The sequence below is a fragment of the Syngnathus scovelli genome, chromosome 3 (assembly GCF_024217435.2).
Source record: "Syngnathus scovelli strain Florida chromosome 3, RoL_Ssco_1.2, whole genome shotgun sequence".
NCBI lineage: Eukaryota > Metazoa > Chordata > Actinopteri > Syngnathiformes > Syngnathidae > Syngnathus > Syngnathus scovelli.
In genome coordinates this window covers 24,355,668-24,379,761 of record NC_090849.1, presented here as the reverse complement: position 1 = coordinate 24,379,761, position 24,094 = coordinate 24,355,668, and the positions used below count along the sequence as shown (strand labels likewise).

Sequence of the window (24,094 nt, the reverse complement as noted above, 5' to 3'; positions counted from 1 at the left end):
ACGGAGCTCATATTGGTGTCGTGTGACCCTAATGAGGATAAGCGGTACACAAAATGGATGAATGCATGTGTAGCGAACCGGATGTTCAGTATGCGGTATCTTTCTTTATTCAAGTACTTACATAGAAATGACAAAACATTTGCATGACAAGTAAACAAGGATAGAGTAAAATTCATTTCAATATTCAGCTCGTCATAAAAGGACCTTATTGTAAGGTAATAGAAACATGAAAATAGTCCAAAGACATCCACGACATTTCAAACAAGACCTCTTGTTTTCCTTTAAAAAAACAAAAAAGAAAGAAAAAAACAGAACAGTTATCCCAGTGTGCGTCTCAAATTGTCCATCCTGGAATGGTTCGTATCCCATTATTCCCACCCGTTGTATTTTCATGCATAATAAAAAAAAAAATGAACGCCGCCCACGACATCGGGCAGGCAGCGCTTGGGAACATTTCCGTGCACATGCAAACACGAGGATATACTGCCATGAAAAGGAAACACAACACAACGGAAAAACAGTGCGCGTGTGTTGCCCTAGATCAGTGTTGCTCAAACCTTTTTTGGTTTCCCCCTCAGGAAAGACACGACGTACCTCCTTCTCTTGGAAGGGAAGGGAAGGGGGCAGTTTGAGAGCCACTGCCCTAGATAGCCACGAGATTCCTGAAGCCACCCCATGAGTGAGTAGCCTGAACTATCTCCGCACAAGCCCAGTCGGACAATTTAAACACAAACATTAGCATACGGCTGCCTTCCACTCGTGAGCAGACTGAGGTCACTTTTTTTTTTTTTTCTTCTGTGATTTGGAGTTATCATGGCATATTGTTTTTGATCAGCCAACCCTGCAACCCAGTTTGGCACCAAAATGGCTGCTGATGTTGGCCGGTGTCCAACGTGAAGCCGAGAAGGAAGATGAGGCGTATTTCCACCCTCCGGTTTTTGTAAAAATATAAACAATATCGTTTTCCGAGTGGTGATTGTTTAATATTCAACAAACAAACAAAACAAAACAAAAAATCTATAGGATTCACACGGGAGGATTATTTTTCTGCTACCACCAAACTGTAGTGAGTGGGTGGGAATGAGGAGAGCGTGAATCCATCTGTTCATTACAACAACAACAAAAAAATACAGAAATGACAGTCAAGAGGATGTGACCAATGACATATTGAATACGTGAGGTTGTAATTACACGGCTTCATTTAGTCATGGAAAGAAAACCGTGCGGCGCATTCCTCAACACAATGCGTCGGCGAGGAGGCCGCACTCACTATATAATTTAACACATCCATTCTCACTATGCAAGTGTCAATTCAAGAATAGCTTTTTTTTCAAGGGGGGGAGGCGGTCAAATATATATATATATATATATATATATATATATATATATATATATATATATATATATATATATATATATATATATATATATATATATATATATATATATAATCTATAACAGTGCTGGGGAACCATTCCATTAAAAAAAAAAACATCAGAGGAATTATTGTTAAAAAAAGATCCTTCCTTTTTTGTAATCATCAGTTTATAGAAAAAAAGGTTCCCCAGCCCTGCTACGTAATCGCTCAAAACATCAATATTACATTAAACATAAATAGCTTTCTCTATCTACTCACATCATCTAAATATTGCTTTGTGCTTACTGCATGGGAAGAGTTGCTACATGACCTTTCTTCAAAGAAATCTCGCCAACAATCTGATGGCACTTTTCAAAATTGTGCCCCCCCCCTTCACTCTCCATTTGATGTGTTCAAATCTCTGGGTGCCTGTTCATTTATCCATGTAGATGAGTTGAGAAAAGACCCCGTCAGGCCAAAATAATTGGAACGTCAGTGCATGGACGCCGGCCAGGAAGCTCAGCGGCGAAAACGGGTGACGCTTCTTACTACAACGCGTTCTCTGTTCAACTTTCTGTTTCACCCTCGCTCGCCAATACTTGATCGCAATATGTCGGAAAGTCTCGCTCCAATACAATTTAACAAGCACAACTGATTCCTGCACCCAAAAAAAAAAAAAAAAAAATGAACAAAAAAATCTGCCAGCCAGACTCAATGCTTCTGGAGAAGATATATAATTATATTATCCATAAAGTGGCTATTGGTCCCGAAATGCACATTTATATTCATGAAATAACATTTCACGGCTTTTGTCGACTGACGTCAAATTCACACGTTCATTTTCACATTTCACTGTTTCATAAACGGGAAAGAAATCGGGTCAGCTTTTGACGACTAGTGTATCTTTTTGGCCCAAATGTGAGTATTGTTTGGTGGAAGAAGACATTTTGTGTCTTTTCAACCTCCTTTCAGCACAATGGTCAACAACAACAACAAAAAATACCACTTGAGAAAAATGTTGGTTTACGCAGAGGTTTGAGAAATTATGCAATCATTTAGCCTCTCCAAAATGGAAGAAGGCTTTACCAATTTTTTTTTCTTAAATTAACTTTAAAACATAACCTCAACAAGCGTTCAGTCCAAAGCTTCTCTTTTAATTAATGCAGATATGTTGGATTAACATATTGTGCATTGTAGCATGCACATATATGTACAAAACCTTTTTTTTTTTTTTTTTTTTTTATGGTGCGTTTGAGCGCATGACACAAACGGCAGTAACTTGCATACAAATTTAAATATGGTACAAAAAAAACAAGAAACTTCCTTGTTGGCTTCGACTTAGCATTTGAAAATGATTTGGATTTTGAATGCTATGCAAATACTGGCAAGTAGAAGGAACCATTCCTCCGACATGTAACATGCTAGTTTGACACCTGCTCCGTTTCAACTGAACTTGATGGTGCGAAATCAAAAAAAAAAGAAAAGAATTTGAGAGACTTTGGAGTCTGACCTTTCTTTGAACCCTACGCGGACGCAGATCTCACTCAAGTTTGGTAAATATCAGGCACAAAAAAAAAAACCAAGGTTGGCTGAGTTACTACAACACATTTGGCACATTCATTGGAGAAAACAACATTCAAATAGAATAAAAAACACCACACGGTAACAAAAAATCAAATGAAACCAAAAAAAGACAAGTGCCACTAATAAGGTGTCCATGACAGCACACAAACACAACCAATTGCACTTTTTAACAGCCGAGGAAAAGGAATGCATACATCTCAGACAACTCACCCTTTCACTTTGCTCCTCTCTTAATATTTACTTTGTCCGTTTCGATAGCTGCGATCGATTCTGGCTTGCTCTCGGTTAAGAAATGTACAAAAGGGGAACCGGGGGCAGAGGGCGTGGATGCTCCATGGCTTTTTGGGCGGAATGTACTAAGATTCTCCCAGGTTGGCGGTGCAGCCTCCTCCCCTCCCCCCTCAGACTTCCATCTCAAAACGGGAGAGGATGCGAGCGAGAGTCACCCGTAGCGTTTCTTGTCCTGGGCCCGGCGGCCCCGTTGCCCCGAGCCGATGTAAGGGTCAGACTCCGGTCCGTGAGCAGGGAGCGAAGGTCACGAGGGCCCCATGGTGGGGCCTCCGCAGGAGCCGGGCGGGGAACTGTGGCTCCCGAGCACTCCGTTGCCCTTGTCGGCCGCTTTCTTGTCCTTCTGTTTCAGGTGAACCTTAGCGTGTCGCTTTCTCTCGTCGCTGCGGGCGAACTTGCGTCCGCAGAACTCGCAGGAGAAGGGTTTCTCGCCGGTGTGCGTGCGGATGTGCGTGGTCAGGTGGTCGCTGCGGCTGAACGAGCGCATGCATATCCGACACTGGAAGGGCTTGTGGCCCGTGTGGATGCGCAGGTGGCGCGTCAGCTCGTCCGAACGCGAGAAGCGCCGGTCGCAGTTCTCCGCCGGGCAGGCGTGCGGACGTTCGTGGACCGGCGTTTTGCTGGGCCGGTTGGGGTATTTGCGCGGCCGGATGGGTTTGAGCGTCAGAGTTTGCGGGGGAGGGTGGTGGGAAGGAGCGTGCTGCTGGCCGCCGATGAAACCCGGGTGGATTTGCTGCTTGTCTTTGAACGCTCGGATGGTTTCCAGAGGGGTGATGGGCGGAGGGTTGACCCGGATGGGGTCCATAGTCTGGAAGGGCTTGTGCTCCATCACGCTGACCTCCCCCTGGTGATGGAAGAGGTTGTAGTCGGGGATCATGGAGAAGAGGCTGCCGTCCATGGAGCCTTTGGACGTGGAGTGATAGTCATTGGCGGGGTAGGCCAGGGCCGTGCCGCCGGCGGGACTGTGGTGGAAGGACACCTGGTCCTGGTATAGGTCGCCGCAGGTGGAGTAGGCGGGCAGCGGCGGCCCGTAAACCTGCTCCATGTCCGAGTTCTGTCCTCCCATGCCGGCCGCCGAGGACGGCGTCTGGGCGCTTACCGTGCCCGACGACGGAGAAACGCCGAGGATCCCCGCGCTGACCAGACTGATGATGTTGTTGTCGGAGCACCAGCCCGAGCCGCCGATGCCGCCCGAGGGAGGCGTGTCGAAGGCGAACTTGCCCAGGTAGGTGACGGTCTGCCCGCTCCGGTTGGACTGGAAGCTGGAGCCGTACTGAATCTCTCCACCGGCTTTCTCGCCTCCCATGCCTATATCCATGATATTATCTAGGTTAGAGCAAAACAAAGCAACAAGTAATCCGCATGGGTTCCGTCAGCATCGCTAACTGCACTCGGGGTGGAACTAATTCAAGTCATGACTTTTGGAAGTCCTGTCCTGACTGGAAATCTTCACGTTTCACACGGAAAGGCCAGTGGCGTCCGAGCACTAAATTCGAGTGAGTGACTTCTGCATCTAAAGCAGAGGCGACTGTCCCTCTGCGATCCCGCAAGCCCTCATAAATCACAACCTAAACACCCCCTTTGATCCAGCCATTGTGTCCCTCAGGAGGGCAGCCAAACTCAATGGTAACATCATCCGACTCCCTCACGGGGAGGGCGGGGAGGGAGGGGGGGCGCCTTTATTCGACACACATCTGTACATAATAGAAGAGGAGTGAGGGACTTCTAAGCATCTTTAAATTAATGAGCGTCATCAGATATTCAAGTCAACCACAATGAATCTGACACGTGTCAAAGATACTACACAGACTCACCCAATCCTCCCCAAAAACAATTTCACATGCAAAAATATGATACATTTTAATGCCACTCCTTGTAATTACAGGAATTTAGCAAAAGAGAAACCTTAAATACTTGAGCATGTCAAGTATATAATACCGATGCGTACATTTGTCATTTTATTTTAAGATTTATTTTACAATGGATGTCTCATTTCACTTGTGAGATTTTTGAACGGGAATATCAAACAAGTGTGTTCTATTATATTTGCTTTTATGACAGTGTAGGGGAATTACGAGAACACACCTGAAATCTGCAAGTCATAATATAACAACTTTTTGAAATTGCATCACGTTTTGTACATTTTTTGGACAAAATAAAAATACGTGCAAATAATTTGCTGTCATCTTTTTTTCATTCATTACAGCTATACAGGGTGTATAGGCGTATATTTTTTGCCCTAAGTGAAGCATTCAGCGTGAGTGTGTGTGCGCGCGCGCGCGCGGTTTGAGATGCTGCTTTTATTTTAAGCACAATTTAAGGTGGGCGTAAATATTAAAATCTTGAAGTGCATGCATTGTGTGCAACGCGGAGACGCACGCACAATGATTGCTGATTGATTTCCTGCCAATGTGCGGCAACCGCAACGCTTCGCGGCGACGGAATTAGGAAATAAACGCGATCATCGGGATTAAGGTGGAAACGGGGCCTCGCGGTTTTACTCCACAAAAGGAGGTTTCGCGCGGGCCTGCTTGTCTTGCGTCTTGTCTGCCTTGGAAGGATCACGTCAAATATATTTAGCAAGTCAGCCTCAATAATGGCTTGGTTTTTATTTAGAAGACATTTTAACGGGCACGTTTCCGTCGCTTGTTATAAATCAGCGGTGCGTGTAGAAACGGACATTTTCGCTTTAGTATTTATAATAATTAAAGCAATCGCGTGGCGGATTTTGAAAGGGCATTTTTTTTAAATAACCCGCAACTATATTTATTCATTAAATCCGAAATAAAAATAGCATATAACCTCCATTTAATTGGGCTTCCACAGGTGTGTGTCGTTCCAACTTGTGTCCCAATCGAGCGGTGGAGCGGCGGAATGCGCGCGGCGCGGAGAGCAGCGTGCTAACAGGTGCTCCTCTACAACTTCCTTCAATAAATTTGCAAAATAAAGAGGCTTTTTTGTTGAAAAGAAGAAGAAACGCCACTTGTTCTTACCCGCCGCGTTCATCTGCGAGTAGTGGTTAATAGATTCCGTGCTGGTGAAAATGTTCATGGAGGTGGGAACGTCCTCTTCTGGGTACAGGCTGTCGGGGATGCTGTTTATTAGACTGCTCATGGTAAGAGGAAGCTTGTCCGCCACTTTCCCGGTCATAGCACTGCGAGTCACTCCGACATGGATGTGGAGGGAAGGAGGGAGGGAGGGGGCCGCCGTATGTATATCCCCCTCCGGGAGTCAGGTGCGAGGAGTCGGGCTCCGACTCCGGCGGCGGCAGCGGCGGCTCCTGGTGCGTTCCGAAGTTTATCTTGTTGATGTTTAGTTGATCTCCTCCCCGCCCGATGCGTCGACGCTTCCGTGCGTGTACCCCTGCGACTATTTTGTTATGACTCGGGACCGGCGTGGATGCCTTTTGTGGGCTGCTTGTGGTTCCAGTGGACTGTGCAAAAAAAAAAAAAATGAGTGGCGGCGGTGTACTTGCTCTATTGGAGCTGGCTGGCTGGCTGACTGACTGACTGGGGAGACTTCAGTGTGACGGGCGGGCGGGCGGGCGGCATTAATAGTGGGCTGGAACCTTGGCGTGACGTAGATGCCCATATATGGACAGAGAGCTCGGCTTCCCAGGCTCCCCGCGCGTCGCCCGGCCAGCTCCGTGGAAACTGCAAGTGGAAGAAGGAAATGGTAACGAGAGGTAACGTAACGGGGCAGACGGTGATGAGGTTGCCGGTTTCAATCCTGCCTGCAGTTTACGTGATGACACTCGGTCTTTTTCTCAAATTTCGAAAAGATCCAAAGACTACCGATGCTGGAATGTACTTGATTTTTTGTTTTTAAACTTGCATAAACCTCTTCCCTCACAACATATCTCCCCGTGTCTCTCTTCTATTTACATTTTTTAAAATAAGGTAATCATCAAGTGTACTTTTTGGGTACTGTCAAGTTGCCGTAATGGAGCTCGGCATTCAATCACTAGAATTACGATCACAATCGCATGGATTTCTTCTTCTTCCAAGGACTAGAAACTTTTTGGACACTTTTAACTATGTAAATGGAGCGTATCGCAACAAAAAGAGGCAGTCAACATGCACGGACAGCGTCAGCTGACGCACATGATGGTTTTGTCAACATTGAAGCAAGGCACCCTGCTTTGGAGCCGGGGTTAGGTCGGCCCACGTGACCATCACAACGTGGAAACTCCAAATAAGGAGCCGTCCGGTCACGCCCCCTCCCTGCCCAATATGGGCAAGTTCCGGGTGAAGTCGTAGTAGTGGAAAAGTGATCTAAAGCCGCAGACACGATGACTGTAGACAAAACGTCACGGCGCTGCTTTTTGCCAAGCAAAGTTGTGGGAAGGAAACAAGTTAAAAATACCACAATAACTTCTCTTTTTCTTCTTACTGCACTCATTGTATATGGTTAATAAACAGTATATGTCAACTAGTAATAGTGTGTGATATATTTCATTTTAAACTTGAGACGGAACATTATACGCACACACGCGCGAAATACCAACCAAAGGAATAACAAAGAAATGTGAATATTCCGACCCGAGAAATTAATAATAGCTTCTCATTGAAGCATAAGTGTGTAAAAAGTGTGTAGGTTGGTCTGAGTCATGCTTTGTGTTTTGGGGACTTGCACAAACTGTGGCAGTGGTGTGTGCATGTGTGTGTGTTATGATTACCAGTTGCACCAGTGAGTGGACGAGCAGCATCTTCCCTGGCCCAGGCTGGACGCTTCAATCAGCAAAATAAACCGTGATTCAGTTACGGGATTACTGACGTCTATTGATCTTATTGAATTAAATATAGCACAGATGATACATTACTGAAAATATGCTGTCTTTGCATAACTTAAATAAAATCATCTCTGTATGTTTGGTCCTGCTGTTTTTGTTAGCCGCATAGACTCAGCTACGTTTTGCACTTTTTTTCATTTTTGCCCTAAGAGGAAGCATCTATTTGGGGAGAGGTGTTTATTTGTTCAAGTGGAACACGTTTCGAGTGGGAGCCACTATTTGAGGAAACCTGATAGAAGAGCAGCGTGGCGTTTATCAATGTAAACCAATGAGAGCGAGCGAAAGACAAAGCTCTTAGTCCGTGATAAACATCCAGCGCAGATGGGGAAAGCCCGAGTGATCGCTTGCTTGGAAACACCTGACCTTGTACCTGCGCTAAAGCCTCTTTCCAACACAGCGTGCACAGCCACCCAATCCAGCTCATGGAAAACCCAGGCCTACCCTATAGTCAAATGACTTTTTCTTTTTCCTGGCCTCGGAAGGAAGGCTCAAAGTGGAAGATCGATAATGCGATGTTATTTTGACTTTTTTCATGCCTCAAGGTGAGTTTGGATGACAGAACAGAACAAGTCCAAGCCGGCGTTGCATTATGCAGTGTTTAATGTTGATTAAAGCAAAGATGCGTTTGTGACTTTCCCTCGAAGCCAACGTCGCGATCCCACGCTGCAGTCAATACAGGTCATTGCTCAGCGAGACACAGCGTCACAATAAAGCGTGTTTATGTCGCATTTATGTTTCCAATCCTCCAGTGAAATCAAGTCAGTTCTTCAACGGTGAGGGAGAAAAGCCGTTGCGCTTATTAGATCACTTTTTGTCTCGGTTAGGCAACGGAATTGATTAAACTCCTTCATTTGAATTAATCAAAGTTTGAATACATTAAGAAGGTATTGAATACATTTGCGATATTCTCCGGGGTCGGCGAATGACAGCTGTCAATGCGCTTGACGTTCGGAGTAAAAATAAAACGGTGACAAATCCAGTTGTTTCTGGCAGCCCGGGCGTCCAGATATGAATGGAAGCAAAAGCGCCGTTTTGATTTTTCAAGTCAAAATCTTGGCAAAGGGCTGGATTGCTGATGCATTCCAAGTAGGTGTTTTTTTAGTTGTTGTTTTTTTTTGGAGGGGGGGGGGGGGGGGGGGGGGCGTGATTATTCTCTTCCACTTGGCACGTTACACAATGAGTGTGTGGATTTATAGCCTGCATGCCAATTGTGAAAATATTTGATAGGTAACATCAAGGTGGAGAGCGACGTTCCACGTGATGGATACTCAAGAGTTGTTTTGTTTGCGGGGCTTTGGACCAGGAAGCAAACAAAATTGATCAATGATCTCGGAGGGTTCATCAGAAGGGCACGCTGGGGCTTTACCAAGGCTGGCTTATCCACCAAAGGAACATTACCTACTCCTGCCTGGACCACTGAGGAGACACCAAACTGGGGTTAATCAAAGGATTGATCACCACAACATCAAAGTCCTTGATGGAGATTCAGAAATCTGCGCTATTGATACAAGCCCATCCCAGAGGAGAGGTGCTGGTTAGAAACCAATACTTTACTCCGACCCGCCCGCTACAAAGAAGTCGGAAAAGTAGCCGCGAGTGGAAGGGTTGAAAAGTTGACCTGCCAGGTGGGTCTCTTATGCAAGTCTCCAAAGTTCAAAACGGGTTCATGGAGTCAAAGTCAAGGACGTGTTTGGACGGACGAGATTTTCTCTAGAAGTTGTTTCCAATTCAGCTGACGGGTCAGTGGAAAAATGCAAACAAAAACACAACACACGGTAAGTCCCCTTCACCAAATAAATTGTAAACCACCAAGCGCCCCCCCACCCACCCATCTTGCCATCATGTCACTTTTAGTTCCACTGCAGCATCCGGTTGTGCTGCGGTCTCAGTTTCACCTCCTACTTCCTATTTTGGGCCCTGACGTGTTTCCGCCCCTGATTTAGAAGCGACTCTTTCCACACCGGCTTGCGATATCAGAGGCCCTTTTCCTTTTCTCATCGACAGACTTCGGAAACTAATAAGAAATCCCCCCCCCCAGTGAGGTGAAAGCCTATTTTCCAAAAATCTCACGCAACAGCGTCATGTGATCGTCGAAATGCATGCAAGAGGGAAAACACAAAGAGGAAACAATACATTAAGATAAACAGATGTGATAAGCGCCAAAACAATTGTGCATCTGTAATTAATTCCAACTTTCAGGAGATCTTTAGTCTTGGTAGTTTTGCGTGAGAAACTGCACGCTGGCCACAGGAGATCCCAGAGCGTGATCAAGGATGAAGGACGCCACATCCCATTGACCTGACAGAAAGACACAAACATAAAAAAATATATATAATATATTTACATCTCCGGCTAGATCATTTCATCTTGAATGAAAAATCTCGTGACATCGTCCAAATTTGTGACACGGAGACCTCATTTCAACTCGCTGTGTTTCATTTCGCTTTCTCTTTTTCGGAAAGAGAAGAAGAAGAATGCCGATTCAAGCAATAAAAACTTCCGTGGTGTCCAAGTACCTTTTTTTTTTTTTGCTTTTAAGTGACTGAGCAGAAGTGATTCCGTAGCTTAGCCTTTGGTGTCTTTGCGTTTAAAAAAAAAATAAAAAATTGTAATAATAATAATCCCAATGGGAAATGTGATTTTGCAAGACGACCAAATGCAACGGAACGGACTGCGGTCGGATTGTTACGCAAACATCCACTACGAGGCAAGCGTTGCAATCCCTGCTGTATTTGTCATGAGCGCTCCGTCGATGTTTAAGGCCTAAGTGAGCTGTGAGTCACACACACACTGCTGAAAATAAAACATGTTGCAGTAATGATGGAGGTGGCAACGCAAGATGATATGATTCAGTCGCCTGCACTTTTTTCTTTTTTTTCTTCCCCCTTTCCCTCTCCTTTTAAACAAACACCAGACGGCGAATCCGGCTGCTATGACAATATCACGGCTTAAGATTTTGGACAACCTAAAATTCCCAGCACAGTTTGCCTTTTCCCTTAACCGAAAAAAATCCACACTTGCCATTGTGCTACACAACGCAAGCGAGAGAGCGAAATAACTACGCGAGAGCATCTTCATGTGTTCTGCTGTACATAAAAGAAAATCCTGTCCGAATCCAGGAAATCGCTGACATTCCACTAGTTCCATTTGGAATAATTAAAAAAACAGCTGGACAGTACTGGAAAAGAATCTTATAGAACGCGAGCCAACGATTGAAGCGCTCCAAATCTGTAGAAAGAATAGTTTCACAGTTGAGTCGGGCTCTGCCTCGGATCCGAACGTTACTGCGGACCGGCTCTTTTGTTGCCTCTGCCGTTTGCGGCTGTTTTCGCCATCAGGGAGGGAGACGCGCTCCACGTCCGCCGCCGCCGGCATCACAAAGGACATCTGGGAAAGATTCACCCGCGGCCGTTCGTTCGTATTAGAGGTGTGTTGAAGGCGGGCGATGATCTTTAATGATCAACTATTACGGCCGAAGATACAAATTACAATGAGTACAGGTGGAGCATAAGAAATCAAAGAAAAACGGCCGCTCTGTCACTCAGAGTGAATACGATGATCTGACAGAAAGGGCTCCGATCATCATGTGAGGGCAATGGAGTCCAGCGACCTGCCTGAAAGGTGGGCCACGGCGTTCCACGCCAGATAATGCGCCACCCCCGCAGGTGTGGAACAAGGCCCCTCACCCTCAGAAGACAATATCAGGTGGGGAGGGAGGAGGGGAGGCGAGAAGCGTACTCCTGTCACTTGATACCGGTTCATGAGTCAAGTGGCAGATTGGACTCTATTGACATGCACAAACGCGTTGACGTGCGTCGACCATTGCGGCGGGATGACAAAACCCGGCTTGGCTATCCATCGGAACTTTCAGTATCGCTTGCGTTATCACCGGCTGGTACGAGCCATCTTAAAATAGGCTGCCGTGTGTTTGGAGTGCGGAGAACATGTTTCCACCGCTCCCATCTCAACGCTAATGGAAAGGACAGATAGTGGCGGACATGAAAGGTGATGTGAGCGTCTTCCTGCTGCCTCCGCTTTCGTCTGGCTCACGCTTTGGTCACACTTTTTTTTTTCTCTCCCCCTCATTTAACTCCCAAATATTCCAAATCTCCATTTCAAATGACAGTCTGACCAGGAAGTCACAGTCGCAAGTATGTATGTGTGCGTGTGTGTGCGTGTGTGTGTGTGTGTGCGTGTGTGCATGTTTGTGCATATATATATATATATATATATATATATATATATACTATATAAATAAAGAAAGAAAGAAATAAAGAAAGAAATAAAAGAAGAAGGTAAAGCGTAAAGCGTCAAAGTGCTCTCTGCCGCAGAAGCCCAAAATTCTGGCTGTGGCGCTCTGATTAATGGTAGAGGCCGTGGGTGGGTGGTAGACATGGATCTGCCCATTACCGCAGTGCAACATTGCAAATGGCTTCAATTACTGTGGAGTGTGCTGAGCTGGCAGTGTGGGCTCGAGAAGGCAAGATGAGCAACACCATTCAAGCCGCCCGCCCTCCGCTACACTGTCATTGGCGCCGTATGATCATCAGGTTCACATTTTGGGAACAAGGAATCGAGATTGTTGTCATTTTCAACCTTCCCTTTCAGCCAATGACGTCGATGCCGGGCCCCCGAAAGATGAGAAGACAGCCCCCCCCCCCCCCCCCTCCCTTTCGGCATCACATCCTTTTGCAAACCCGGTGGAGCTTGCCAAAGTGGCTAACAAGCATCGCGAGGGCCACGATGCCCAATGGCCGCCCCCCCTACGCTGGCACCGGGGATTCCCCCATCATCTCTTCCTGAAGCCAAGAGCCCCCCCCCCCCCTCTTTCAACTATCTCCATCAGGTCACTGACCCATATTTACAAGTTGAACGCAGGAGACACAGGAGACTCCCACCGTTCCTCCCCCCCCCCCATTAACTAAAGACGTTGCCCCAGATGAAAAGAAAACAAGGGACAACATGTTTGCAATCAAATTGAGTCAACGACTGCGCTGCTGGAAGTGGAAAATGATCATTAGGAGTCTCCCACCCACCCACGACTAAATGCTCTCCCATTGTAAATCACATCAATTAATGTCACGGGCCTGACAAATGCTCTCTGTGTCGCTGCACATGGGAGGGAGGACAGACGCTAATAAGTGAACATACTTAACGGAGGAGGTGGGGAGACATGGGATTCCCTCCGCTCGTGTGTGTGCGCGTGTGCAGGGATAACCTTGTCAAAGCCAAGCGGAGGCCAGTCCAATTGCAGCAGGTGCGAGACAAAAGTCCTCCTCAGACGACCAAAGCGCGGCAGCAGACAAGTAGGCACGGACATCATCTCGTCATCAATTACCCGAGACCCTCTGTTTCTGTCTTTATGAACGGTGCACAAGTTCTGCCAAAAACGAAGCTAACAGGACCACTTCCAATTCAGCAATTATTCCCAAGTTGATTCTCAGAACCATTGCGCATACTAATAATAATAAATCAAATAATTTTATAATATTAATTTGATTAATTGATATTAGTATTAAAATATAATATAAAATAAGAATAATTTATAATAATAAATAAAAATAATGATCTTAAAAAGACAATACCAGTAAAAATGGCTATTTCGACAACTGATATTAAACGTTTCATGAATAAAATTTGTAATTTGATTTCTTTTTGACAGCAAGAAGACTTTGCTAAGGAGAGGAAGTCATCCGGGTCAATTACAGCAATCCAGACGAGTAAATATGGGTGGGTTCAGAAGCTTCATAATGAGAAAGGGGGGGCGCTGAAAATGCATTCTTCTGTTTGCGCAAAAATCATAAAACAACAGCAGGTGATTATTCATGCTAAGATTTCTCGATATTAACCATGTTTGACATTGTGAATACTTGAAGAATCTTCTGCTCCTTTTCAAACCCTTCACACACATCAAACAAACAGCGTGCCGGCATTGATTAGTGACGTAGGTGTCAAAGCTCCAAAACAGCAGAGAGTGGCAGCTGCACTCATTCATGACTCAAACCGCCCTCACATCATCGGCCGGAACCCGAGCACAACAGACAGCCAGACACGCCTGATCGTGGGGCTGGTTCTGTGTATCCCGCCCGCACAGACCCACCTTTGGGGGACAACAAGTACAAGAACCTCAACAAAATAAAAGAATAGCTCTTTTCAAACACACGCATCATGTTATGAATCATTGACTTCCAAATTTTCAAAGGTATTCTTTTTTTAACCAAATGAAATGACAGTTTGTAAAGTAAATTAAAAAGTGAATTTGTTCTGACCGAAAATGTCATTGTAACTTCAAATCTGACCACCCTTGGCACACAATATTGATGCAAGATTAAATGGTACGTAACAAATTGTCTCGCTGAATCTTCCGCCAATTAGTTGAGTAAATCAATAGCGCCTCTTGTGGACAAGTAGATGCACTGCATCCTTGAACATTCACATTATTTTCCGTCTCAACATTTTGGCGCCGCTAGTTTGAAAGTACTCTTTTCACATAAAACTTATTTGGCTTTTAAATTCAATAGACTTTCTTTTTTTCATCTCTTTGGGTACATGACCACTATCATTTCCAGTAGGCCATAAACGTATAGAAATGTTACATTATGTGCTTTCCGTGTTTGCTTTTATTGCTGATTCAACAACGTGTTGGCAGTCGCGTTGATTAGCCCTCGTATGATGGATGAGGTTTTAGGGGTCAGAGGGGCGGTGACCTCTGAGAATCATTACCTCTTGACGTCTGCGACCCGAGGGCCGGCACGTCCTGCGATTGCTTGAACAACAGGAACTGGTAGCGATGAAAACCGCTATGCCGTGGTGGAGTTGGAGGAGCGTACTCTGCATTGGGAGGGGGCGGGCGGGCAGTAGGGGGGGAGCAAAACAAAGGAATTAGCGGAGCGATGGCTGATGAATGCAGTCACACACGGTGATAAATGCGATTATAACAATGAGGCAAGTTTAAGCTCAAACTGCATGATTGTCGCTGCAAATTGAGTCAACTAAGACATGTCTCATTGACTGTAAATGAGTTAAAAAATATAATACATGCAAATATTTAAAAAATAAACTTACCAGTGATTGTGAGCCCTCTTAAGTCTCCATTCTTCAGTGAACTTCCCTATTCAAAAAAACATGTTGGTTAGCAGTGTTCAATGTTTCTAATAGGCTTTTAATAACTTTTTTTTTTCCCTTTCTAGCAGAATCCTGAAGATTTTTGTGCCAACACTGACTGGAATTTAGAACTGTTCCTAATTATTTCCATCTTGACTGAGGCTACAGTTCCAGCTGAAGAAAAATAGCCCCAGTTTTGAAAAACAATTATATACAATTACAACACATCATAAAAACAACAGGGGGTGTGTAGATTTTATATACAGTCATGATCACGATAACATTTCCGTGAACAAATCTATTGCTTGCCCAAGACTGTTGCACAGTAGTGCATTTGTCATAAATTAAAAACCTGCACCTAATCAATTCATATAAGGGAAAATAAATGTGTTTGTAACAGCAGGTTGCATCTTCATCAGATGTCATATGCACAGCCGCAAAATCATTATGCACATGTCAAGTTCAACTGGCTCATCCCGGGCCAGCGCACAGATGCTGCGCGCCATGCAAATTGCTCACAGGAACGTTTGTTTAATAGGCTTGGCTGCTCGCTCGCTCGCTCGCTCGCATCCTCGAGTGGGAGGAAAAGGGCTAAATATGTTGTCTGTGAAATGGCCCCAAAACCACTTGAAGTAAACACGGAAGTCCCCGTCAGCGGCGCAGGGTGGGTATCTCGTCTCAGCAGCACCTGCCAGAGTCGCCTGTCTCTCCACGCGCAGGCTCCCCCCGCAGGGTGGCTGAGGTACTGTGACGCAACACAGTGAAAGGCCGGTCACCGAGGGCATGCGGAATGAATGGGCTTTACCCAACCTCATCGGCTCAAAAGCCAAATGAGAACAGCAGTCAAACCATGAGAATAGCGTTGACCCAGATGACCTTTCGAAAAGTGATGAATGCCAGTGAGGAAATCAAGGAAATCACTTGGGAGGTTGCCAGTTGGTGGTTAGCTCGCTACGGCCCTCAAAGGCGCTCCACATGGGCACTCCAAGACCCCATTAAGAGCCGGAAAAATTGGGATGACAGGCATTCTGCATGATCATGGATCTCTTTAAAAATGGCTTGAAAAATGACAAGATTGCAAAGACCATTTGAATCTCTTCAAACGCATTTGTCAATTACATAAACGTCGGCTCGCTCTTTTGTTGTACATGGGAGAAGATTTACCAAGGATTATACAAGTGAGGGCTTTTAAAAAAATAATAATTATTGCGTGATGTGGCGTAGTCATTGTGTCAATAATCCTGTTCCTGCGCTAGCGTGCTAAATATCAAGTGCACGGCGCCATTGTGAACGCAATCGCTACTACCCGTGCGTTTCTGAAGAGTCCTTTCTGCGGGGAGAATTTTCATCATTTCATCCAGTGATCAGCGAGAACAAAAAGCTTTATTTAGAACGAGCAAGAGTCCCGAGGCCTGCAGGATGCGAGCCCGTTGCCGTGGCAACAGGTAGTCAACATTTGCGCGTGCGGCTTTGTTCTCACCGTGCCGTGATAATTCTACTCTTATACGATGTATCGTCGTTAAAACAACAGCAGAACAGTTGCAATTTAGCGCGACTCGAGGGATTTTTTTCAAATCATTTTTAGGACAGTTATGACAGTTCAGGGACGCTCACCGGGGAGCGATGCTCACACTCATCTACAGGACATTCTCACATAGTGGGTGGCCCACCTCAGGGGACTGTCGTGCGGGGGCGGGATGCAGATCGCACGGAAAAAAGTTGACTGCTCATTGATTGAAAGCTTCTTATTGAGTTGTTAAATGTTAGAAGAAGAAAAAAAAGTTATAGTAGACTGTGTGATGGGTGTGTTGGGCATTTGGGAAAAAAGTAGAGTTGATATCATTTATAAAAAAAAAACAACAACTTTGGGCCATTGTTATGTTAGCGGAGTCCAAACAAAGCGGCAAGAACATAACTTTGGGGGTGTTGAAAGTCCTCACCGTGCTTCACGGCTCCAAGAAAGCATATCGTGTATATATTGCTTTGAAATAAGAAAAACACACAATGTGACGCTGCCGTGCACCCTCTCACCGGGGAATACTTAACTCAGAGCCAGTGTAGGCGGGAGGAATCTGACAGATACGGGAAATAGAACAATTAAAATGATAGATAGCCTATTTATATATATATAAAAAAAATACATAGGAATAATTTGACTTTGGAAGTTGCAGCTTTAAAGCAACATCCAATTTCCCAAAACTTATTGACAGGTTTTATCATGATACAGCTGAAAATTTGGTGATGTCCACCAAGTCGACATTTCATTGACTCTGTCGGTCAGATGAGCAATGCTTTGAGGCAAGCATGCATATAACGTCCGGCAGAAGTAGTCGGCGGGCGTTGCGGTTTCACCAGGAATACCCGAGCGCTAGCCCAACATCCCTTTTTTTCCCTCTTCTCCTCTTGTGTGGGTGAGTACTTCCCTTTGTCAACGTGAATTACTCATGCATCCACCTCTTGCTTCTCCCCTCCCTCCCTCCCTCCCATGCACACCCACCCACCCCGCACAAGCCCACACCTACGATAATCAGCACCCACATCCGTCTAAAGCGCGGCTCGGAGCGCCTCGTTCTCTCGTTCGCTCGCTCGCTCGCTCGCTCGCAGTCAGGCTAACAGACGGGGAGAGAGAGCATGACAGATGGTGTTCACAGCTCTATTTCTGAGGCTGGACTTGTAGCCTGCCTCCCGCCAACCCCGCCAATTCCACTCAAGCCAAGTGCTTGCGATTGCGCCTGCTTCGTCTTCGCCTCGGTGCTCATTCATTTGCAGGCTGGTGGCGAATTGAAAGTGACGGGGAAAACTCAGCGTTTACGTACACTTTGCAAAGAGTTGCCGTGGCGGAGGTCTCGTCGCCGCGTGCTAACGCCTTCTAATGCTAATGTTTGGAGTCGAAATCGAAACTGGAGTGGAATCTGCCACTTGACTGAAACTGGATCGGTCTTAGGCTAATTTAACAATCCATTACTGACAAGTACCTCAAGCTTGCGAGTCTTTTGGACAACGCCGTACTAGCAAAAATATAGTTGAATGATCGTAACAACGCAGCATCTCCCTAGGACAATATATGCTTTGGGGACCCAAAAAAAAAAACCCCAAAAAACACTCGTGAACCCAACATCCACTTTTCTGTCTCCACCAAATGAAAAAATAGTTGCCAGAAGCACATCCACTTTTCTGTCTCCACCAAATGAAAAAATAGTTGCCAGAAGCGTTTATTTGCATTTTCCAGTGGCAGCAGACTACGTTAACCTATAAATGCCATTTGGACTCAGTATGATGTGGGAGCATTTATGCTTATCAAAATTCAGAGAAAATCACACTTAACGACATAAAATGCTGTCGGTTCCCTTAAATACATTTTTTTTTTCCCCCTACCCTCCGCAAATGAGAAATCAGTATTCTCGAACGTTGGCCTCTCTCTACAGGTTGGCCGTCATGTTATCTGGTGCGTTGTGGAAACGCCACCTAATTAGCTTTCATGTGGTGAAGCGGACTAAATGGCCATCAACTAAGCAGGGTGAATTGGCCCCAGTCAAGGGTGGGTGAAAACCAGTGGGTGAGTCATTCCGGATCTGCATCGATGCATCAACAAATTAACCCATTTAACGATTGCCAGTCCGACTAATGGCTTCAGCGAAGGAACTCATTTGGCGACGCTAATGAACTGACTGGAAACATAAACAGTCCGGTTACTAAGTGAACTCGGGCGACATCACCTGACACACCGCGACGTAGCTCGTCTTTGGCGCCAGCTCATTAGCGGCGAAGCCCATTATTAGTCCAATCGCTAGTTGAAGAAACTAGCCACCCAAAGCTATTATCGCCCTCATCTATTCTGGCTCATTTGCATACATTACAAATGCGCCTTGGCAAAATGGCCGTGCCGGTCTGGTCATTTAATCCTCAGAGAGCAGATTGGCCTGCGCTGCCCCGTTAGGCCAAAAATGAGTGTACGCTAATAAAACTAATCTCATCCAACATGAGAGCTAATGAGAGTATGGATGCTGATGAGGCTCTACTTTAGTACAGCTGAGGGGAAGCCCGAGCTTGAGTTCCCAAGGTAACGGTGGCTTGGCGTTGAGGGCGGCGGGGGGGTGGGGGGGGGCCGGATGACTCACTTGAAGGGAATCCTGGATTCTGAACAAAGCTGCCCACACGGCCCACCCGAAGCTCCAGCGGGCCAACATGTAAACAAGACACCGACATGCACCGGCCCCCACCCCTCTTCGAAATCAACCCTCGCCATAGGACTTCCCACTGACGGGGGTGGCACAGAAAAAAATAAAATAAATCTTAGCTCGTACCGGCCTACAACAACAAGCAGTAACATGATGAGGCTTTGCCGGAGATACAAAATTGAGAAAAGCCGAAAACAACGTCAAGTAAAAACTTTTTGACATTGTTTTAAAAGATCCACTTGCGACGATTTCCGTTTTCGTGGTGGGAGTGAAAATCAGGGCTATTAATGGCATAGATCTTTAAAGTAGACTGAGAACGGTGACACAAATTAAATGACTTTTGTGGGCTAAACTACGGGGGAGGAGGAGGACAAAAAAAGAAGCCAGAGAATGCGGAGGAGGAGGGGGGATAATAATGTAATTATTGAGACATTAAAAGCGATCAACAGGCGTGTAATTGACCGCTCAAGTTTGCCCAAGGTCAGTATATTCTTTTGACTTTGGATTTGCGGGCGGGCGGGCGGGCCAAAAGTGCGGAAACCACGTGACGGTTGGAGGAATTTATATTTAAAAACAAAAACAATTGAGTTTATTTCAGCATATTTGCTCAAATCACCATTACTCCCAGGACTATCTTTACTGTTTTATATTTAACTCTAGTTTCATGTTTATCCAGTCAGCCGCATTGAGAGTGAAGTCATCCATCCATCCATCCCTCCAGTTAAGAGCAGCCATTTCATTTGTTTCTCTCCTCTGCCGATCGGCACAGTTCATTCAGTGTCTTTAGTCATTAACGAGCGAGAGCCGCCACAAAGGGATTTAAGAGGCGGCATTACTGTTTTGAATGGTCGCGTGCTTAATTCTTGTATTATAATTGAGGCAGGAGCGAGACAGAGGTTATGCTAACCGCTGGAAACCTGTCCCACTTCACAGAAAGGTTAATGAACCTTGCAAGTCCTATGGGAGATGGAGTATGCTGTTAATTTGACAAACGTGGGAAATAAATGCTTTTATGCTTTTATTGACGGTGACCAATAGCGGCCTTTTCCCAAATGAAAGGTTTTTAGTCTTTTGCTGGGAGGCAAAAACAATCACGTGGAATGCATTTGCTGGAAGAAACTAAGTGCATAATTGTTTGCGTGGAACATTTCAGGCAAAAATGCGTCTTTATTATTTATTCCTATTGGGGGGGTGGGGCTATACTGCAAAATGTAAAGTGACCTGCTTCTCTTAATATATGGAAATTGTGGACCTTTATAATATTTCATTTTAAAGGAAAACTGCACAGCATATATCATTTTAGTATCCACGTTTTTACTTTTAGGTGATTAGCTTGTAACTTGTGTTAAATTGGAGTTTTCTGCAAAACTACAGAAAGGGGAAACTGTCCTAACCTTGCATACCTGCCTAGCCCGATCTCTCCTTCTCTCTCCCAGGGCTACTACAACGAGTGCCGCTCCGTCTCGCCCGCGCGCATAATATTTGCCGGAGAATGCTCGGCAATCCCTCTTAACCTTTGACCTTGGCTTATTGTTACCTGTGAGCAGCAGTATGGCAAACATGCAGTAAGAACACCGCGTAGACCTGCAAGCGCTTTGTGTACTATAACGACGGAGGAGGGAAGGAAGAGAAAGAGAGAGCTATTTAATCCCCCCCCCCGCCCCCCAAAGGAACTCCCCTCTCAACCCATATCGTGAACTCGCAGGCAAATCGTGTTGCTGGAAGGCACACCACACACACACACACACACACACACACACACACACACACACACACACACACACACACACACACACACACACACACACACACACACACACACACACACACACACACACACACACACACACACACACACACACACACACACACACACACACACACACACACACACACACACACACACACACGCACGCTGCTGTCTTTTTAATTTCGTTAGCTGAAAGAAATCTATACAGCGCGGCGGAATACGCCACAGAGCCAAGTGAACTATACATCACCCTGGAATGTAAACAGGTTTCTTCCAGCAAGTGTAGCATAAAAATACCACATTGCAACAAACCTCTTGGCGATGATAACGGTCAATAGCGTAGATCAGAGGTCTCAGAAGATGTATGGTTGTTAGTCCAACAGCATATCAATAAACTGAGCAAATACGTAGGAAAAAAAAAAAAAAACCCAGCAAGAGTACGACGCTCATTATTCATAAATAGCACACAGTTGTATAATTGCCAGCGTTAAATCAAACAAACAGTTGGGTCAAAAAGAGTACCGATACCAACTATCAGGGCCGATACCTGCCTTATCTCTTATCGATACATCATTTTACCATCGGAAGCTAGAAATTAGAAGGATAGAAAATTGCCATTTTGGGATACACACAGGGGATTGTAAAACAATGACAGATCATTTCAATGGATCAAAAGTACTTGCGGTATCGGTGTCGACTCATGAATTGACTACTCGTGCCGGTATCGGTCTGAAAAAGTGCTATCGAACATCCCAAGTCAAAAATAACCCAAAGCGACCCATCGGCTACTTTGGTTGGATTGATAACCAATCAAATCAGACAATCAATTTAATCCTCAAGGATCAAAACATTAAAAATCCAATCATAGCGCACGTTCGGAATGACTCAGTTCCTAACTTTTGAAATGAGACAGGCCGCTCTAACATGTGCCAACGTTGCCATTCATAGCTGTCATATTTAATTACAATGCCAAAATACGTACATTGGCTGTGTGAGGTCCTTTGTCAAATCTTTGTTTTTTGTGTACAATTATTAACTGGCAAGCACGCCATATACTTACATAAGTGCTATTCTAGGAGAGCATAATTATTAGTGAGTTGTTTTTATCAGCATGCCTCACTCACTCCCCTTCAACATACTCGGAAAGACACAACTAAGTGGACGCCACGGCCTAGACGACCCCCCACTAACGGTGACATTTGTGCTCGTGTACGCCCCTCCGGATCCCATGCAGGGATTTTTTTTTTTCCGTGTCAAAAAAGACAAGTTACAAGTGGAAAGGTAAGCAGCGATTGACAAACACGTACTCCACCTTGAAATATCAAATCCTATCCAGGGCCCAGCGCCAGAGAGAGATACTGCTTTTGACTCGGGGTGGGGAGGGGAGGGCTGGGGTGGGGGGCATACGACAAAGACGACAGCTTGTGAGGGGGAACATTGTCTGCGGCTGCTGCGACTGGAAATCGTTTCAGGAAAAAAAAAACAGGATTTGATGCACAATGCTCGTGGGTGTGAAGAAAAGGGGCTCATATTAAGAGAAGTGTCTTTATGTGCGCCGAGCGACCGGCGTTTAACTGCATTTGCATGGAGCACGTCCAATCTGCTCTAAAAATAACAAATATATACATCGAGTGTGACAGAAGCCTTCCAAGAGGGCTTTTGAGGTTGTCCTGGTTTTCTTGGAGTCATCTGGATAGAACCAGGATGGCAAGCATAGACATTTTGTCGTATAGCGGCTATAAATGTCTGAACGGAATCTGAACAAAGTCCGCTTCAAGAGAATCGACAGTGTTTGTGTGTGGACAGAGGATGGAGCTGACAATTGAGCGCAGGATTCTTATGTAATTCTCCCTTTAGGTGGCGGAGAACAGTGAGAGCGTCAGCCCACACTCGAGAGAAACGTGTTTGTTATTAACTCATTTACTGCCGTCCCAGTTCAAATGGACGTCTATATCTGTCAACGGTCGTGAACGAGTAAAGTGTAAGGAGGGGCCGGGACAAGTTCTAGGTGGGGCAGTAAAGGAGGTTGGGGGAGGATGTCTTTGGTGGAGATTCGAGCACATTTTAATATTTCCGTTTGGTGATTTATTTGACTTCTTTTTTTCCCCATGCGGTGTGCTCATCAAGCATTGGAGGGCTGAGTGAGAGAATAATGAACTTCACGTGGTAGCACCTCTGACATTTACTGGAGTTTGGCTGCAGCTGACAATAGGACGAGCGCCACGAGCGGCTGTTAAGCATCTCCAGCTGGGCCTGCTATGTTAAGGACGATTGTTGTCCATGTTCATCAGGGGAACTTTTAACATCCCAATGGTCGTACCATTTGGAAACGGACCAAAATTTGGGTGGAAAAATGATTACTGCTGCAAATCTTGCAAGATCACTGTCAATGTATTGTTTTTTTTGGGGGGGTGTAGACTTTTTATATATACACTGTCTTTTGTTTGTCATTACACGACAAAAAACGATAGATCACCAGTGTCAAACTATGACTGTCAAGCCAAAGAAACGCCTCACACAACAAGTTTTCAAATCAGAGACTAGTAAAAACTGTTCAAAAGAAGAATGGTCATAGAAAAATAAAAAATAAAAATGACAATTTGTCATTTTAGTATCGACACGTGAATTGGATGCACAATTTGTCTTTGCGGGCCGCATAAAATCATCAGGTGGGCCGTATCTGGCCCCCGGGCCTCCAGTTTGACACCTGTGGCTTAGATTGAAATCGTCGTGTACAATATAAGTTGCGCTGCTGAGTAACAAAGTTTACAAAAGTACACACGTGAAAACAGAACACATCGGTTAAGAGCATATTTGGCAACTTTGGAAGAAAAAAAAGAAGAAAATTGTTCAATTCCTTCGCGCCCACCCCCTTGTGATAATATATGGATGTCCCGTAAGGTTATTTGTGTTTGCCGGGAAATGAAGTGCTCAACTGGATTAAAAACACAGCGCATATGTTTTGTAAATCTGTTTCCCTGGGCGTACGAGTAGCGTGAAGCAGCAGCTTGAGAGGGCAGACACTCTCATCATTAGCCGGG

The 24,094-nt window shown here is 45.3% G+C and overlaps 2 protein-coding genes across 5 annotated transcripts in view; both read right to left on the bottom strand.

Moving 5' to 3' along the window:
- Nucleotides 1-84: 84 nt before the first annotated feature.
- On the bottom strand, nucleotides 85-8,991 carry egr3 (early growth response 3). 4 transcript variants are annotated; one of them, XM_049763701.1, is made up of 3 exons: nucleotides 6,736-8,991; nucleotides 6,223-6,662; nucleotides 85-4,555 (listed from the first exon to the last, which is right to left on the bottom strand). In XM_049763701.1, the coding sequence occupies exons 2-3, from the start codon at nucleotides 6,377-6,379 to the stop codon at nucleotides 3,477-3,479; spliced, it is 1,236 nt and encodes a 411-aa protein (XP_049619658.1). In that variant the 5' UTR covers nucleotides 6,380-6,662; nucleotides 6,736-8,991; the 3' UTR covers nucleotides 85-3,476. The 4 variants fall into 4 exon arrangements, with proteins under 4 accessions (XP_049619658.1, XP_049619657.1, XP_049619656.1 ...); XM_049763700.1 differs by having other exon boundaries at nucleotides 6,740-8,991; XM_049763699.1 differs by having other exon boundaries at nucleotides 6,223-6,882; nucleotides 7,908-8,991.
- A 161-nt stretch (nucleotides 8,992-9,152) lies between these two features.
- Nucleotides 9,153-24,094, bottom strand: part of LOC125994384 (phosphatidylethanolamine-binding protein 4) — a 32,760-nt gene continuing 17,818 nt past the window's right edge. The window contains exons 5-7 of the mRNA XM_049763704.2: nucleotides 15,087-15,132; nucleotides 14,745-14,852; nucleotides 9,153-10,319 (exon numbers count right to left, since the gene is read on the bottom strand). Coding sequence (XP_049619661.1) covers nucleotides 10,228-10,319; nucleotides 14,745-14,852; nucleotides 15,087-15,132 — 246 coding nt within the window. The 3' untranslated portion in view covers nucleotides 9,153-10,227. The remainder of the gene's footprint in view (nucleotides 10,320-14,744; nucleotides 14,853-15,086; nucleotides 15,133-24,094) is intronic.